The 18,022-nt window shown below is 35.3% G+C and overlaps 3 protein-coding genes and 1 pseudogene across 3 annotated transcripts; 3 read left to right on the top strand and 1 right to left on the bottom strand.

Annotated features, from left to right (window-relative positions):
- Positions 1–1,297, bottom strand: LOC142619444 (uncharacterized). The gene is made up of 2 exons (XM_075792571.1): positions 452–1,297; positions 1–270 (listed from the first exon to the last, which is right to left on the bottom strand). The coding sequence occupies exons 1-2, from the start codon at positions 1,295–1,297 to the stop codon at positions 1–3; spliced, it is 1,116 nt and encodes a 371-aa protein (XP_075648686.1).
- A 2,321-nt stretch (positions 1,298–3,618) lies between these two features.
- LOC142622466 (putative inorganic phosphate transporter 1-9) lies at positions 3,619–6,159 on the top strand. The gene is made up of 2 exons (XM_075795931.1): positions 3,619–4,316; positions 5,305–6,159. Exons 1-2 carry the CDS (start codon positions 3,628–3,630, stop codon positions 6,146–6,148), a joined length of 1,533 nt encoding a protein of 510 aa, XP_075652046.1. The 5' UTR covers positions 3,619–3,627; the 3' UTR covers positions 6,149–6,159.
- Positions 6,160–13,214: 7,055 nt separating this feature from the next.
- On the top strand, positions 13,215–14,123 carry LOC142619366 (uncharacterized). The gene has a single exon (XM_075792484.1). The coding sequence runs from the start codon at positions 13,215–13,217 to the stop codon at positions 14,121–14,123; it is 909 nt and encodes a 302-aa protein (XP_075648599.1).
- Positions 14,124–15,746: 1,623 nt separating this feature from the next.
- LOC142622733 (putative inorganic phosphate transporter 1-8) lies at positions 15,747–17,668 on the top strand (annotated as a pseudogene).
- The last annotated feature ends 354 nt before the right edge of the window (positions 17,669–18,022 follow it).

The following is an 18,022-nucleotide window of genomic DNA, read 5'->3' as shown; positions in this document are numbered from 1 at the left end:
CTATGGATGATTAAATTTCTTAGCCTCGTCTTTGGGAACAATTTGATGTCTCTCACCATCGTCACCCCTGGGTTGGCTAGATTTTCCTTTCTTTACAAATTTTTGGAGCTTCCCTTTTTGGATGAGTTCTTCAATTTGCTCTTTCAAGTCCCTGCAATCTTCAGTGTAATGGCCATGGTCTTTGTGGAAGCGGCAGTACTTCCTCTTGTCTTGCACGCTAGGCGATGAATGCAACGGCTTCGGCCATTTGAGGTGATGGTCATCCTTAATCTGCATCAAAATTTTATCAACGGGCATAACCAAAGGGGTAAATTTTACCGTCCTGGGTGTTTCGTTGTCCCTCCGTTTGTTCTTGTTAGTCTCCTAACGATCCCCTCTGTTTCTCTTTCGTCCCCCCCCAATCTTCTCTTTTTCCCTCTCTCTTGGTGGGCTTGTCTTCGCCACCTATCACAGCTAGAGCGTCTTCGGCGTTCATGTACTTCTGAGCTTTCAATAGCATTTCTGCCATTTTCTTTGGGGGGCTCTTCGCGAGTGCAACAATGAACTCTCTGGATTTCAATCTAGCTTTAAAGGTTGTTAATTGCACTTTGTCATCTGCCTCGTCAATTTCCAGGGTTTCTCTTATGAAGAGTTTTATGTATAACCTTAGAGTCTCATTTTCTCCTTGCCTGATGGTGAGCAGATGGTTTGCAGGCCTTTTTGGGCACTGTCCACCGATGAAATGGTGCACAAAATAATTGCTAAGTTGTAAAATGCTGTTGATGGACGATGTTGCTAGCTTACTAAACCACACTTGCGCTACTCCCTTGAGAGTGGTAAGGAAGGAATGGCACAGTATCTCGTCCGAGGGCTGTTGTAGAGTCAAATTTGTTTTGAAGGTTGTGATGTGATCCAACGGATCTTTTAGACCATCGAACGACTCAAGCAGTGGAAGACGAAACTTCGGGGGCATGAAGCACTCCAAGACCCTTGCTGTGAAGGGCAAATCCGTCCTTCGGACCATCCCATCCAAGTTTCGATCCATCTTCTCCCTTACTGCACTTCTCAGCTCATCCATCTCTCTCCTCATTTCCCTGAAGAGGTCTGCATTTGTTTCTTCAAGGGTACTCATTCGTTGGTGATCGTTTATTCTGTCGTTGTCTTCATCATCATTCCGGTTGGTCCCAGAATGATTCTCTTCTTGCTGCAGTTGCAACCTCATCTCCTGATTTTGTCTCGTAAGTTGCTTTATGTTGGCTGTGATTGTTTGGATTTGCAGGGCGAGTGCTCCAGAACCTTGTGGTGTGCTGGACTCCATTTGAGCTCTAGGATTGAATGGAATTGCACTTTCGGACTGAAGCACGAAATTGTCATCCCCATAGACAGTGTCAAACTGATGATGCTAAAATCGTCAGTTGATCAAGCTTGTCTAGATGAATCAGCACGAGCTCATCCTCGTTCCTGCAAGGTTGAGAATAGAGTCTGTGTGGTCACTGGTGTGGTGTCGGTCACGGAGTCTACGATGATAAAGTCAGTGAATGGAACTTGAATAACCAAGAGAGTTTAGTTGCAAGAGCAAGAATAAATAGTCAAAATGAAAATCTGTCCCTCTTCAGGGATTTCGTAGGTTTGTATATATAGGCTTTTTCCTCTAGCCGTTGTTCTTTTTAAATGGTGAATTAAAGCTCGCTTAGGTAACGTCTCTAGTCTTTAACTTGGTCTTTATGAAAGCCCCAATGGTCTTCTTGCCAATATGTAACTGTCGGGGCATTGAATGGTGGCCTTGGTGGCGGTCTATCCTCATCCAGGTTGGCTTTCCTGGACGAAGGTAATTATCTTGTCCATCGCTGTGGATATGGAAAAGATAGAGAAAAAAAAGAGAAAAGAAAAAGAAAGGTTGTGAAGATAAGGAGGGCGTTTGGATAGCCCAAACGTGCGTCCACGTCCAAGTTTTATTTTGTTTTTTTGTTTTTTCAACGCGTGTTTGTTACTGTTCATTAGCCATGAACAGTGATTTTAGGCCAATGAACAGTGTTTTTTAACCCTTTAAAAATTATTTTGCTACAGTGTTTTCAGTTTTAAATTTTCAGCAATAAATTCTATCCAAACGGACCCAAGAAATGAGTGGAGGAGAATAAATCAGATGAAAACAAAAACAAAAAACTTGGCTTGTAGGTGGGTCAGTAGGTGGGAAACGGAAAACTAAAATAAAGATAATATAATTCTAGTTCAATTATAATAAATTTTTATATTACTATATATTCGGTTAATATATTGATATTATATAATGTGCAAAAAAAAATATATATATATATATATATGTATTAAAGTAGTGGTAATTCCAAAATGGCAAATTAGTATCAACTGGTACAAAAATATTTTGTATCTTTTGTCAAATTGACTGCCTTGATTTATTAATACGAATTGGAGTTTCATACTATTCAATCAAAAAAAAAAAATTTAGAGTTTCATAATAATTTTTACTTTATTTTACTTCAGCCCCCTAATTAGGAGTCTTGGATCCGTTCCTGTGTGGTACATTAATACTTGCAAGTTGCAAAGACCCCCAAAATCTATGTATGGCTAATGGAAGTAGAGAACAAACCATGTCCCATCTTTTTTTTTTTTTGGTTGCCCACAGTGTATCCTCAAGGCTTTCAACCAGAGACTAATCACTGTTCGTGCCGGGAGAGCCCTACGAAGGGGTAAAGCACTGGCCCAGGAAATTCTTTTCAAAGTGCAGGTAGCAAGACTCGAACTAGGGAGCACACCCAGTCGAGCCCAGTACAAGCACTTTGAGACTGAGAGCTCTACCAACTCAGCCAACCCCCTGGGTTACCATGTCCCATCTTTGAACTATGCATTCATGAATTTTAATATGATATAAACATCAATCAAAAACGGAATATGATATAAACATCAATCAAATACGGGAAGCTCCTGTGAACATCAGTAACTTTGGTTCAACTTTCCTAATTTATGATTTTTGAAAAGATTTTTTTTTTTTAATTTACATTGTACTGTGGGTTCTAGTTAGCTCAGCTGGTAAAGTCTTTGTTGGTTGTATAATAAATTTGAGGTTCAATCCCTGCTTGTACCAAAAACTGATTAGTGTCTTGGTCTGATAATAAAAAACTATTATCAGAAGCGGACGTCATAAGTTGAAACTCTAAAAAAAAATTACATTGTACTAAGATTAAAATATTTGTAATATTATAAACTAAAAAAAATGTGTACAATATATGATTTATATTGATAATACATTGTAAACCTATAATTACTATTTTAAAAAATATAAATCTATAATTACTATTTTGAAAAATCACCGGAAAAAATAATGTTATTAGTGCAAAAAATATATCCTTACCAAAAAGTATATTCTACCAAACGTTTTAAATTATGTTTTGATACCTTAAACTTGGTATTTTCCCAAAATGCTTGCGCTAGGTTTGAATTCGATTCCCATCTTGCTGGAATCATGGACAAATAGTCAATATTCTTATCTTCTTTATTAAACTAATAACATAGCCCATCAAGTTCAAGGAAACTACTTGGTACTTCGTACCACACAGCGGTATGTTAACGACACCAAAAAAAATATATATAAAAGGATAGAAGCTAAGCTTTTCAATTTTGCAAGAAATAAGAATGGCGTTAAAAGTTCTTTCCGCCCTTGACCTTGCAAGAACTCAGTTTTACCATTTCAAGGCCATCATCATAACGGGCATGGGCCTCTTCACTGACGCCTATGACCTCTTCAGTGTCCCTTTGGTTATGATGTTCATCGGACGAATTTACTACGAGAAGCATGACAAGTATGTGACCCCACCCATCGTTGTGTCCATCATGGCGGCCATCGCTCTTGTGGGTACCGTGATTGGTCAAGTAGTATTCGGTAGGCTCGGTGATATAGTCGGTAGGCGCCGCGTGTATGGGATCGCGTTGATGATCATGGTGCTGAGTTCCATTGGATGTGGGTTCTCTATATGCACCACAAGGAGCTGTGTTCTAGTGAGTTTGGGGTTGTTCAGGTTCATTCTGGGCTTCGGGGTTGGTGGGGACTATCCCTTGTCGGCTACAATTATGTCGGAGTATGCTAACAAGAGGACACGTGGTTCTTTTATAGCTGCTGTGTTTTCCATGCAGGGCTTTGGGATCTTGGTTGCTTCGGTGGTCACGATGGTCGTTTGTGCAATATTTAACCGTGCAGCTAATGGAGCGCCAGAAGATCCGACGCCTAAGGAGGCAGATATTGCATGGAGGTTGATACTGATGCTTGGTGCAATTCCGGCTGGGTTAACATTTTACTGGCGAATGAAGATGCCCGAAACTCCCAGGTAAATAGTAAATTTTATATTTTGAGTGATTTTAGAGATATTATTAGTTTTACTATCAAGTTTGGAAAAAGTGAGTTACAAGATATGTAAACAATTTTTTTTGTCTTATTTAAAATGTTATAAAATAATTTGTGACTATAGTACTATTACACCGCTTTTGGTTGTAGAGTTTATAACTATAGGTGACAAAATTAAACATGACCCAGAAATTCGACACGGCACGACACAAAATTAATTGGTTATGGATTAAGATTTAATGAGTTCCTGTCATATTCAAGTTAACACGACTAACCCGTTTAATAAACAGGTTGAGTTAGTGTTCAACTAATGAAACCTGTTTGACTTATTTGACGCGTTTGATTAAATGACATTTTACAAATATATCCTTCAAATCTTAAGTATATAAACTTATTAGTTGTTGTAGTTTATTTTCTTTGACATATTGTGATTAATTATTTGGGATATTGAGTTATACTTTAGTTTTGAATGATTATTTGTGATGCAGTTACTCGTTAGTTTTGAATTTTATATTAAAAATATTTATTTGTTTGTTTTTTCATAATTTTTTTATGATAAAATCTGATAAACAGGTTGATACGACTGACCCGTTTAATAAATAGGTCGTGTTAGGGTTGAGAAATCTTGGCCCGTTTGATAAACATGTCGGGTTAACATTGACCTATATAGTTAGATACTCATGAATTGACACGACAAGAACCCGATACGCGAACACGAATTGCCACCTCTATTTATAATTGAAGTATTAATACTAATCATTAAGCTGACTTGCTCACTAAAACCATCCTATGTTGTCACTTGCATAAATATTTTACAGAAATAAAAAGTCCTAATTCAAAATGGAATAAGGAAAACATTGGCATGGGGATTGGGAGTCAACGACTCTTTCAAATTGATATATTAAGCTTTGATCTTAATCAATGGATGATAATTTTTCTCTTTGTACTTATGTATTGTTTTTTTCACCCAGATATACAGCTTTGGTGGAAAGAAATATTATCCAAGCGGTTATGGATATGGAGAAGGTCATGGAAGTTCCAATGAGTCAAATTGTGGAAGATAAGCTACTACCCCCTTCTCCTCTACCATATCCCCTCCTCTCCAAGCAATTTTTTCGTCTCCATGGCCGTGATTTATTCTCCTGCTGCTTCACATGGTTCCTTGTTGATATTGTTTTTTATAGCAGCAATTTCTTCCAGTCTCGTATATATCTTGGAGAGAATGGAGACAAGAATGTCTATCAAGATGTTTTTGAAGCTGCAAAACTCCAAGCAATTATCGCACTTTGTTCTACAATTCCAGGCTATTTTTTCAGTGTTTATTTCATTGACAAGGTTGGAAGAGTCAAAATCCAAATGATGGGTTTTTCCTTGATGGCATTGGTTTTCTTAGTACTTGGGATAACCTACAATTATTGGGACAATAAATCGCATAGCCATAAAACTAAAAAAGGTTTTTTAGTCCTTTATGGCCTCACCTTTTTCTTTGCAAATTTTGGACCGAACACAACCACTTTTATAGTACCAGCAGAACTTTTCCCTGCAAGATTTAGATCAACCTGTCATGGCATTTCAGGTGCTATTGGGAAGGTAGGGGCAATTATTGGTTCGGTAGGATTTGTCTGGGCTTCAGATGAGGTACAAACACTTGGAATGACTATCTCATTGATAGCACTTGCTGGAGTTTGTTTGTTGGGGATGGCAATTACATTTCTTTTTACTCCAGAAACTATGGGAAGATCGTTAGAGGAGAATGAGAGTGAGAATGATGTTTTGGGAAGATCGTTAGAGGAGAATGAGAATGAAGTTTATTGAGAAAGTAAGTGTGCAGTTGCATTCATTTTGGAATGAAACTGTTGTTTGCCTATAGAGCAACCTCTCTCTCTCTCTCTCTCATTAATACAATAAGAAAGTTTTTTTTTAATTTTTATTTATTTAATAAAGTTCAAGTGATAGCGTTATGATAATGACATTATTTGTAGTATTTTATGTTTATGGTGAGGAATCCCACATCTTCCTTCCTTCATTGTTATATATGTCTAAGTAATATTATATCATTCAATAACTTGTTATTGAATTTATATTTTGAAAATTACATGTTTTATATATTCTTAACATGTATGTTAATTTTATGTGAATCAATTGTTATTTATCATTCAAACCATAAACTAATCTTCTATGCATTAGTTCAAACTTCAAAAACTTGAATTTAAACAATTGATTGATAACATAATTTAACCATAAATTTGTCAAAATTCACATTCAATTTAAGAATATTAAGTAGTTTAACATTACTTAAAGTTACACAAGATATAATTTGAACTCTCTCTCTCTCTACATACATACATACATACATACATACATACATACATATATATATATATATATATATATATAAAGTAAAAAAAATCAAGTGATAGGGTGGGATACTAAGAGATGGCAAAATTTGAAGTTGCAAATGAGGTTTTCGATTTTTCTATGATTGTTTGCCCTCTTTCTCTTTTGGAAGAGATGTTTCGGCAAGAAAACTACTCTTCAAAAACAAAAACAAAAACTAGCTTTATTGCACATGTTGCTCGCGTACGTGCTCAAAGTTCTTTTTTTTTTTTTGGTTTAATGTCAAATTTTTCCAATCATCCAAAAGAATTGAACACATCCACACATAAACAAATGATTTCAATACTATTTCAATGTTCATTTATTTGGTGCTAGCCTCGTTATACTCCTATTTATATCGGTAATTTGCAAGTATATAATATTATTGGACAAACTTGTAAATGTCAAATTGGGATGAATGCAAAATTTTGACATTAAACCAAAAAAATGTAAAGCCTCCAAGCACGTGCATAGGGCATGCCACATGTCTAGTTTCAAATTATTGAAGTAGATTTTTTTTTTGGTCATAAAAACCCTAATACCCAACACCAATATTTTGAAACTCTAACAAACAATTGTCAATAGCATAGCAATTCTCTGTTGTTTGTCAATAGCACAGCAATTCTCTGAACTGTCCCTGTTTGCTCTCTGCAAATTAAAAATAATTATCACAATTAAGGATCATTAAGGAAGAATTTCATGGAAATACATGGTTTACCAACTGGACGGTAGATGCTGATCATGGTTCGGACATTCTGAAGTTCCTGATGTCAAATTGAATCTAGAGTCAATGTTATTAGTTTAGAACTGTCATTATGTGAATTCATTCCTAAAATTTTCTCAGAGGAATTTTGGAAGGAAATTGGGTCCTTTTTACTTTTAAAGAAATTGTCCCTTAATTTCTATTTTCATGCCATGACAGTGAAAATAAAGAATGTGGCAGGGACGTAAGAGGAGTTGAAGACATTGTGAGGAACATGAGAGCAGATGAAAGCGCAGTCTTGGGGTTTATGTGCAAGCATATTATTGACATGGGAAAATTAATGTGGGTCAAGGAGTGTGGTTTAGAAATAGACATGTTAATTAATGTCCGTTCAAGCATGCATTTCTCTTGAAAACCATTTACTGATTGGCCAAACATCTTTTAATTAATTTTGAAATGTCTTTGTTTTTTCTTTTATGTAAGGTTGTGTGATTTCCAACCTGCTAGAAAATGTATTATTGTACGAGACTCGTATTCAAGTTTTGAAACAAGGGGCAGAGTTCTGAGAATTGCTGTGCCATACGGGTCTGGTAGATGGAACCACAAAAATAAAGATTTAAGGGCAACCTACAAAGATAAGAAGAAACTACAAATTATTTGAATTTGACAAATAAAATTGTTTACTAATCTCAAAATTCCAAAGAAGCCAAAAAATAAAGTAGGTCACTAATGATACCATATGCTTGCTTGAAAAAAAAAATTCCACAACAATGTATTCATGATTATTAGAAATTTTGTTTCCTTTTCCATGATTCTTATCAACCCAAATTTCTTTCTAAGTATAAAAAAATTAGAAACAAATTTTTTTTGTGATAGTTTGAACCATAAGAAAATGGTTAAAGAAAAAAAGTTGTAAATATGTGAACTGCATTTTAGTCCTATCAACCATCATTAAATGTAACTTTCTAACTATTGAAACCTCATGCCCTATATTGCAGCCAAACCCACCTGCAAAACTTAAGTGTATCATCATGTGCATGTAATTATAAATTATAATCATCGGCATTTGTATTATTGTTTTTCTTTCCCTTTTAATTGAACTTATTGAATGATTTTAATTAACATTCTTTAAAAATCATGTAATGTTAATCATCAGTTAGTTGGACTTATTGAAGTATAACCATCTGAAAAATGACAATGTATAACCATCAGATAATGAATGTCGAACAGAATGCAACATGAATGCATATATAATTTGTTGAAGTAAGAGAACTACGGATCCATATAAGCCTGCAGGAGACTCGTGTTCTATGAAGCACAGGTGCAGGTGCGGGTACAGGTACGGGTGTGGGTACGGGTGCGGGACTCGGCAATTTTTGAAAAAAGTGGGTGCGGGTGCGGCGGGACTCGGCAATTAAAAAATTATTAAAAATATTTTTATTTATATTTTCTATATATTTTTACTATTAAAATATTCTTAAAAAACATATTACTAATTTACTATGCCTTGATTCACAAAACAAAGAAAGAAAAAAGCAAGAAACACAAAACACAACACAAAACCAAAAAGAAAACACAAAAGAAGCAACAAATATTCAAAATAAAATTAAGGAATGATAGATTTAGGGTTTTTGGGTCTCATTTAGAGCCAATTTCTGTTGCCGTTTCGAGGCTGTTTCGGCCGTTTCGGGCATGTTTCGGCCGTTTCGGTCGCCGGCCGATACGGACCGATACGGCCGAAACAGCCCGATTCCGGCCGAATCGGCCCGAATCTGCTCGAATCGGCGCCGCGTCGGCGCGATTCAAGCCGCGTCAGCGCGAGTCGGCGGGAAAAAGAAGATGCCACGTGGCCGACTCGGCCGGACGCCGCACCGACGCGCGAGCAGCGGCGTCCCTCGCGCGTCGGCGAGTCCCGCCGCGTCGGACGCGGGTGCGGCACCTCCGGTGCCGCGTCCGTGCATCCCAGCTCGTGTTGGCACTTCATGACCCATGAAACAACCTCATCCTCATCTGCAGTGTCAAGCTTCCAAGCAGTATGCTCCATTCATTCTCTGCTGTTCCTTCGCACAGGCTGAAAATCATACTTCCTCTCAGTTTTGTTTTATTTTATTATTTCCTTCCTTTATGTTTTTCAGTAAAAAAACAAATTATTAAATTATATTTTCTTAAAAAATATGGCAGCGAAAAATTACAGATCAAAACCAACCTAAAATCCTTCTATTTAAACAAATATGAACCTTTTCCACCCAAGATAGATACCAAAGAATCAAATTAAACCATTAAAATTATAAACTTTGAAAACAAAAATTTAAAGAAATTTCAATGAATTGAAAACTATGCATCGTCCTGCTCTTTCTTTTCAGATTTGGCTTACTTCAAAGGCTTTGCCTTTCCACTTACAAACCAAAATTAGAAAAACAAAAAGGAAAACCCCATAAGTTAATATTCTTTGGCATAAATAATATGAATATTTCAACACTTTTGTTTTCTTCCCAAACTTGTAAGTCATCAATTGAGCAACTTAAAATTCTTTGAACAAAATTTAGCTACAAAATTAGTTATAGCGTAAGGTCACAACATTACTTAATAAAATAAACATTTTTACGTATTTTAAAAATCTAAGCGTTAAATTGCATGTTCTTTACACTCTTAATACACATGTAAAATTTTGTGTCAATCTGATATTATTTATTATATGATCTATAAGTTTCCATTTTATACATAATTTTAAATTCCAAAATCTTATAATTTAAACAATTTATTGATGATATAGCTATTAATTTTTAATTTTTTAGAAATTTTGTAAACATGAAAGACATAAGAAGAAGATATAATTCAATGGTAAATTTATCAAAATTCACCTTCAATGAAAAGATATTAAGTAAAGTTATAGTTTAAGGCTACATAACAAATTTTGTAGCTAAACTTTGTTCAAATTCTTTTTTTCTTGATCTTCATATAATTCATAAGATTCACTAAATAAGAGTCATGATCAAATTAAATCTTTCAACCCCAATAAAGTAAATCAATAAACTTTGGTATGTGACCTCTCACTAAAATAATAAAAGCTTAAGATTTAGTCACCTAATTTGTTTTCATCAAGATTTTTGACAATTTTTCTCTAAATTTTTTGCCTCGTGATCTCTTACTTCACTATAATTTCTATCAATTTTCTCAAGAACATCCACATTTTCCTCTTTGACTTCAAAATAATTTTAAGCAAATTATCTTCGTAAAATTTTTGACCTTATGATGGTAGAATTGATTTTTTTTTTCAACCTTTTCAGTATGTTCTTCAAAAATTGGCTTTGTATTGTTTACCCCCATATATACTCTTCACTTGCTTGAGTTTGCCAATCTGGATCTTATCTTAAAATAATTCCTTGGATAATAATTTTTATTTATACATATTATAAAAATTTATTTATGTTAAATTTTGTTAACTATACTATATATAACTTTGAAATACTAGGATGTTTACTACACTAGTTGATACAAACTTTTCTATATTTTTATATTTGTAAGGAAATAAAAAGTCTTTCGTGGAAGTTAGTTGGCCTCAGATAACGTGTTGACTTTTACAATAAGCATATATATACAGATTTCATTTTTAAAAAATCGACATCATTCGAATTTTTTTTTAGGGAAGGGGGGGACTATTTTTAGATATGGATGTGTGGTATATTAATACTTGCAAGTTGCAAAGACCCCAAAATATATGTATGCCAAATGGAAGCGGAGAACAACCTTGTCTCATCTTTGAACTATGCATTCATGAATTCCATTAAATTGGTTCATCTTTTCTAATTTAGGGTTTTTGAAAAGAAATTATTTTTTTACATTGTGCTAACAATATAAGATTTTTAATATTATACTCTACCAAACGTTTTAAATTATCTTTTAAAACGCAACTTGGTATTTGCCCAATATGCTTGCGGTAGGTTTGAATTCGATCCCCATCTTGATGAAATACCTTCTTTTAAATAAGTAACAGCATAATACCCATTAACCTGTTATCAAAAATAAAAAATAAAAAACATAACCCAACAGCTTCAAGGAAACTACTTGGTACTTCGTACCACAATGTTTACAACGACACAGAAAAAAAAAAAAAAAAAAAAAATCAATGCCCGTTCACTTTCTGAGTCCAGTGGCGGCGCCACGTTATGGTCAGGGTGTTCCCAGGAACACCCTGACTTGAAATTTATATATATAAATTTTTTTTTTTTTTACCCTTAAAAAATAAAATAGGAACACCCTCAATTAAAATTAGGCACACCCTCACATTAAAAAAAAATATATTTGTTCTACTTCCAAGCCAAAAAAAAAACCCAAAAAAAAAAATTCAACTAAAATCTGAAAAAAAAAAAAAAAAAAATTTTGTAACAGAGAAAAAAAAAATGTAAGAGCAAACTGCAAACGGATCACAGCAAGCCCAACAGAGACAGATCACAGCAAAATGTAAGAGAAAAGAAAGCGAACAGATCACAGCAAGCCCAACATCAAGCCCACTGCCCACGGCAAGCCCAACAGAGACAGAGGAAGCAAACCCACGGTTTCTCAACCAAAAAAAAAAAAAAAATTACAGACCCATCAGAAACCTCAAATCGTTTCGTAGTTCGCACATCATCACTAAAGCTCTTCTCAAAAAAATTAAAAAAATTAGTAAAGCTAAACAAACCTAAAAAAGGAGAAACAGAGCAAGTGAGCAACGGCGCTCCCCTTCGAAGCTAGATCGATCCACCGTCCACGGTTCTAGCCGCTCATCGGACATCGGAGATCGCCGGATCAGTCCAGCTCCAGTCGCTCATCGGAGATCGGCCTCGTCGCATCGGAGAAGGAGATCGGTCCGCAACTCCGCAACATCCAGTCGCAGCGCTCATCGTCGCCGCGCTCATCGTCGCCGTCGCCGTCGCCATCGCCATCGCCGTCGCCGTCGCCGTCGCCATCCCAGGTATTTCTCTCTCTTTTTCTCTCTGACTCTCTGTCTCTCTCTCGCCTCTCGGTCTCTCACTCTCTCTATACTCTCTCAAGTCTCAAATCTGAAATGAAATAGGAATAAATGAATGAAATGCCTTTAATCTTTATTTATGACTCTCTCTGTCTTTAGTCATTATTAAATTTATGACTTTGTTTGTTTCAATTGTTTGTCATTTTGTCTGTCTGTTTGTCACTTTGTCTCGTTGTGGAACTGGACCAACTGGTGATCCGTGATTGGCTGCTGATTCCAGCAGCACTCAGTTTTGCTTCTTTTTTTCTTTTTTTTTTAAGTTAAAGTGTTACTGAGTGCTTGAAGCACTCAGTAACACTTTAACTTTTTTATTTTTTTTTTACTTTTTAAATTTGACATTTTGCTTTTGGCTTTATCTTATGATTGAATCTTATCCGTTGATTGATGTGTAAATTGAAATGTGTTGGTGTTGGTGTTGGTGTTGCCGTATTGGACTATTGGTGTGTATTGATATTGGACTCAACTCAAAGACATTAATTGTCTTTTAGCGTTATTGTGATTTATAAAATTGTGATTGTGAAATTTTCTGATTGGTAGCTAGATTTTGTGAAATTTTCTGATTGTCTTTTAGCATTAATAATTTAATTAATCAATACATTATAAAAGACAAAAAAAATTAAATTATGTTAGACTAAAAAACAATTAATAATCTTATAATTAATGAAACAATAATATAACAAATTATAATTTATAAAAGACAAACAAATTAATGAAACAGCTAAATAATAATTAATAATTTATTGATATTTCAAATAAACTTATAATTTATTTTTTATTCTTTTGCTAGAATTATGGACAAATACTTGATAAAAAAACCGCGTACCCAAGATTCATCTCCTGTGCAAGATTCATCTCCATCTTCTAAGCGAAGTCGTGTTGACTTTAACTTAGAAAATCTTCCTTCAGATCCTGGGCTACGACAAAAGATATCATCTTATCATCCTAATAATCATGATGAAATAAGAAGATATTATTTAGGAAAAGGCCCTTGTCGACCTCCTCATGATTACCTGGTATCATATTTTTCTAGAAAGCCCCGTCGATTTAGAGTCGAATGGTATGAAAATAGAAATTGGTTGGAATATAGTATAGCCAAAGATGCAGCATTTTGTTTTTATTGCTACTTATTTGGGAAAGATGTTGGTAAGCAAGGAGGAGGTGACACTTTTGTAACGAAGGGATTCAGACTTTGGAATCAGGTTGGGAAGTTAGATTCCCATGTTGGAGGAGTTAATAGTGCTCATAACCAAGCTGTCAAGAAGAGTGAAGATTTACAGAAGGAAAAGCAACACATTCAAAGTGTCTTGGTTAAGCAATCAAATCAAGATAAAGCTAATTATTGGATTCAATTAAACGCAATAGTTGATTGCGTAAGATTCCTTTTATTCCGAGGATTAGCTTTTCGTGGTCATGATGAATCTCAAGATTCAAGTGATAAAGGAAATTTCCTTGAGCTTCTACAATTTTTGGGGGATCACAATGAATCTATCAATGAAGTGATGCAAAATACTTCGAAAAATTGCAAGCTTACCCATCATGATATTCAAAAAGACATGGTGAATGCAATTGCACGTGAAACATCTAAAGCCATCATCGAGGATCTTGGCAATGGGTTCTTTTCAATATTAGTTGATGAGTCACGTGATATCTCAGTGAAAGAACAAATGGCACTCGTTCTTCGTTATGTGAACAAACAATGAATTATTATAGAGCGGTTCCTTGGTATTGTACATGTAGCAAGTACCACCGCTTTGTCACTCAAATGTGCTATTGAAGGTTTACTTTGTGAACATAATTTGAGTTTATCGAGACTACGTGGGCAAGGTTATGACGGAGCTAGTAATATGCAAGGTGATATCAATGGGCTCAAAACTTTAATTTTGAAAGAGAATAAGTCAGCATTTTATGTCCATTGTTTTGCTCATCAACTTTAATTGACACTTGTTGCCGTTGCTAAAAATCACATTAACATTGCTGATTTTTTTTATGTGGTTAGTAATTTAGTAACTGTTGTTGGAGGCTCTTGTAAGAGACGAGATGCTCTTCGAGATGCTCAATTTGCCAAAATTAAAGAAGATTTAGAGAATGGTGTACGAAGAAGTGGACAAGGTTTGAATCAAGAGACAAATCTTAAACGTCCTGGTGATACACGTTGGGGATCATATTATGGGACTATTCTCAACTTGATTTTGATGTTCTCTGCTGTTGTTGATGTACTTGAGATCATTGAAGAAGATGGGCTCTCCGACCAAAAAGTTGAAGCTCGATCTATTATGAGGTCAATTCTATCTTTTGAATTTGTTTTTGCTCTACACTTGATGAAAAACATTTTAGGGATTACAAATGAGTTGTCAATAGCATTGCAAAAAAAAAATCAAGATATAGTAAATGCTATGAATCTTGTTAAAGTGTCTAAGCAACGATTGCAAGTGATGAGAGATGATGAATGGACATCTTTATTGATTGAAGTGTCTTCATTTTGTGCCACACATGAAATTCCTATCTTGAACATGGATGAAATATTTGTAGTTAGTGGGAGGCCGCGACGCAACACCCAACAAAATACAAATTTACATCATTATCGTGTTGAGCTATTCTACACAGTCATAGATATGCAACTTCAAGAGCTAAACAATCGTTTTTCAGAGGTGAATACTGATTTGCTAATTTGTATGGCTTGCTTGAATCCAAGTAATTCATTTGTGGCTTTTGATAAGGAAAAGTTAATACATCTAGCAAAGTTCTATCCATATGATTTTCCCGGGACGGATATCTTGGCACTTGACTCTCGGCTTCGAATTTCATTTTTGATATGCGCAACAATGACTTGTTTTTAGAGCTTCAAGGAGTTAGTGAACTTGCTGAAAAGTTAGTGAGCACGAGGAAGCATGAGACTTATCCATTAGTCTATTTGCTTATGAAGTTAGCTTTGACCCTTCCTGTTGCTACTGCAACAGTAGAAAGAAGTTTTTCAGCAATGAAATATATAAAGAATGAACTGCGCAATCGAATGGGAGATCAGTGGATGAATGATTGCTTGGTTGTATATATTGAAAAAGATATAGCTTGTAGCATTGATAACGAGACTATCATGCAACGATTTCAAAATATGAAAAATCGTAGAAGGCAATTGTAAATTTTATGTATTTACATGTTTTTTGATTGTTGTTGTCAATATATAAAATTTTCTTTTTATTAGATCGTGTAATTTATACTTATTAAGGAACACTCTGGGAAAAATTCCTGGAACCGCCACTGTCTGAGTTTTGTTATAAAACCAAAAGAGATAGAAGGTAAGCTTTTCAATTTTGCAAGAAATAAGAATGGCGTTAAGAGTTCTTTCCGCCCTTGACATTGCAAGAACTCAGTTTTACCATTTCAAGGCCATCATCATAACGGGCATGGGCCTCTTCACTGATGCCTATGACCTCTTCAGCATCCCTTTGATTATGATGTTCATCGGACGAATCTTTTATGAGAAGCATGAGTATGTGACCCCACATGTGGTTGTGTCCATCATGGTGGCCATTGCTCTTCTGGGTACAGTGATTGGTCAACTTGTGTTTGGTAGGCTCGGTGATCTAGTTGGTAGGCGCCGCGTGTACGGGATGGCATTGATGATCATGGTGCTGAGTTCCATTGGATGTGGGTTCTCTATATGCACCACAAGGAGCTGTGTTCTAGTGAGTTTGGGGTTGTTCAGGTTCATTCTGGGCTTCGGGGTTGGTGGGGACTATCCCTTGTCGGCTACAATTATGTCGGAGTATGCTAACAAGAGGACACGTGGTTCTTTTATAGCTGCTGTGTTTTCCATGCAGGGCTTTGGGATCTTGGTTGCTTCGGTGGTCACGATGGTCGTTTGTGCAATATTTAACCGTGCGGCTAATGGAGCGCCAAAAGATCCGACGCCTAAGGAGGCAGATATTGCATGGAGGTTGATACTGATGCTTGGTGCAATTCCGGCTGGGTTAACATTTACTGGCGAATGAAGATGCCCGAAACTCCCAGGTAAATAGTAAATTTTATATTTGAGTGATTTTAGATGTATTATAAATTTTACTATAAAGTTTGGAAAAAGTTAAGAGTTACAAGACATATATATTATAATATTTTTTACAAATTACACCCTCATCTTATTTAAAATATTATAAAATAATTTGTGGTTACAGTACTATTTCACCATTTGTGGCTGTAAAGTTTATAAACTAATGTAATACTAAATTACTAATCACTAAGCTAACTTGCTCTTTAAAACCATCCTATGTTGTCACTTGCATAAATATTTTACAGAAATAGAAAGTCCTAATTCAAAATGGAAGAAGGAAAACATTGACATGGAGATTGGGGGTCAACGACACTTTCAAATTGATCTATTAACCTTTGTTCTTAATCAATGGATGATAATTTTTCTCTTTGTACTTGTGCATTGTTTTTTTCACCCAGATATACAGCTTTGGTGGAACAAAATATTGTCCAAGCGGTTATGGATATGGAGAGGGTGATGGAAGTTCCAATGAGTGAAATTGTGGAAGATAGGCTATTAACACCTTCTCCACCACCTTATCCCCTCCTCTCCAAGCAATTTTTTCGTCTCCATGGCCGTGATTTATTCTCTTGCTCCTTCACATGGTTCCTTGTTGATATTGTTTTTTACAGCAGCAATTTCTTCCAGTCTCGTATATATCTTGCAGAGAATGGAGGCAAGAATGTCTATCAAGATGTTTTTGAAGCTGCAAAACTCCAAGCAATTATCGCACTTTGTTCTACAATTCCAGGCTATTTTTTCAGTGTTTATTTCATTGACAAGATTGGAAGAGTCAAAATCCAAATGATGGGTTTTTCCTTGATGGCATTGGTTTTCTTAGTACTTGGGATAACCTATAACAAATATTGGGATGACAAATCAAATAACCTTAAAAGTAAAACAATATTTTTAGTCCTTTATGGCCTCACCTTTTTCTTTGCAAATTTTGGACCGAACACAACCACTTTTATAGTACCAGCAGAGCTTTTTCCAGCAAGATTTAGATCAACTTGTCATGGCATTTCTGGTGCTATTGGAAAGGTAGGGGCAATTATTGGTTCGGTAGGATTTGTCTGGGTTTCAGATGGGAAAAAAGCACTTGGAATGACTGTCTTATTGATAATACTTGCTGGAGTTTGTTTGTTGGGGATGGCGATTACATTTTTTTTCACTCATGAAACTATGGGAAGATCGTTAGAGCAGAATGAGAATGATGATTAACCTAATAAGCTGTGTTTATCAATAATAAGTGTGCAGTTACATTCATTTTCCAATGGAACTATTGTTTGCCTCTCTCTCTCTCTCTCTCTCTCTCTCTCTCTCTCTCTATATATATATATATATATATATATATATCTATATATATATATATATTTATATATAAGTAAAAACAAATTCAAATGATAGGGTGGTATACTAAGTGATGGCAAAATTTGAAGTTGCAAATGAGGTTTTCAATTTTTCTATGATCGCTTGCCTTTTTTGGATTAGATAGTTTGGCTAGAAAACATCTCTTTAAACAACAAAAACTAACCTCATTGCACATGATGCTTGTGTACGTGCTTAAAAGTTTTT

Source organism: Castanea sativa, chromosome 1, assembly GCF_040712315.1.
Source record: "Castanea sativa cultivar Marrone di Chiusa Pesio chromosome 1, ASM4071231v1".
NCBI lineage: Eukaryota > Viridiplantae > Streptophyta > Magnoliopsida > Fagales > Fagaceae > Castanea > Castanea sativa.
This window is presented reverse-complemented; position numbering and strand designations above follow the sequence as displayed.

Bases quoted from the DNA above. Each gene is read 5' to 3' on its own strand.
- LOC142619444 (XM_075792571.1), bottom strand. From the start codon at position 1,297: ATGGAGTCCAGCACACCACAAGGTTCTGGAGCACTCGCCCTGCAAATC. The intron at 271-451 runs GTGATAGGTGGC...ATTTTGATGCAG, and splicing joins ACGCCGAAGACGCTCTAGCT to ATTAAGGATGACCATCACCT.
- LOC142622466 (XM_075795931.1), top strand. From the start codon at position 3,628: ATGGCGTTAAAAGTTCTTTCCGCCCTTGACCTTGCAAGAACTCAGTTT. The intron at 4,317-5,304 runs GTAAATAGTAAA...TTTTTCACCCAG, and splicing joins AAGATGCCCGAAACTCCCAG to ATATACAGCTTTGGTGGAAA.
- LOC142619366 (XM_075792484.1), top strand. From the start codon at position 13,215: ATGGACAAATACTTGATAAAAAAACCGCGTACCCAAGATTCATCTCCT.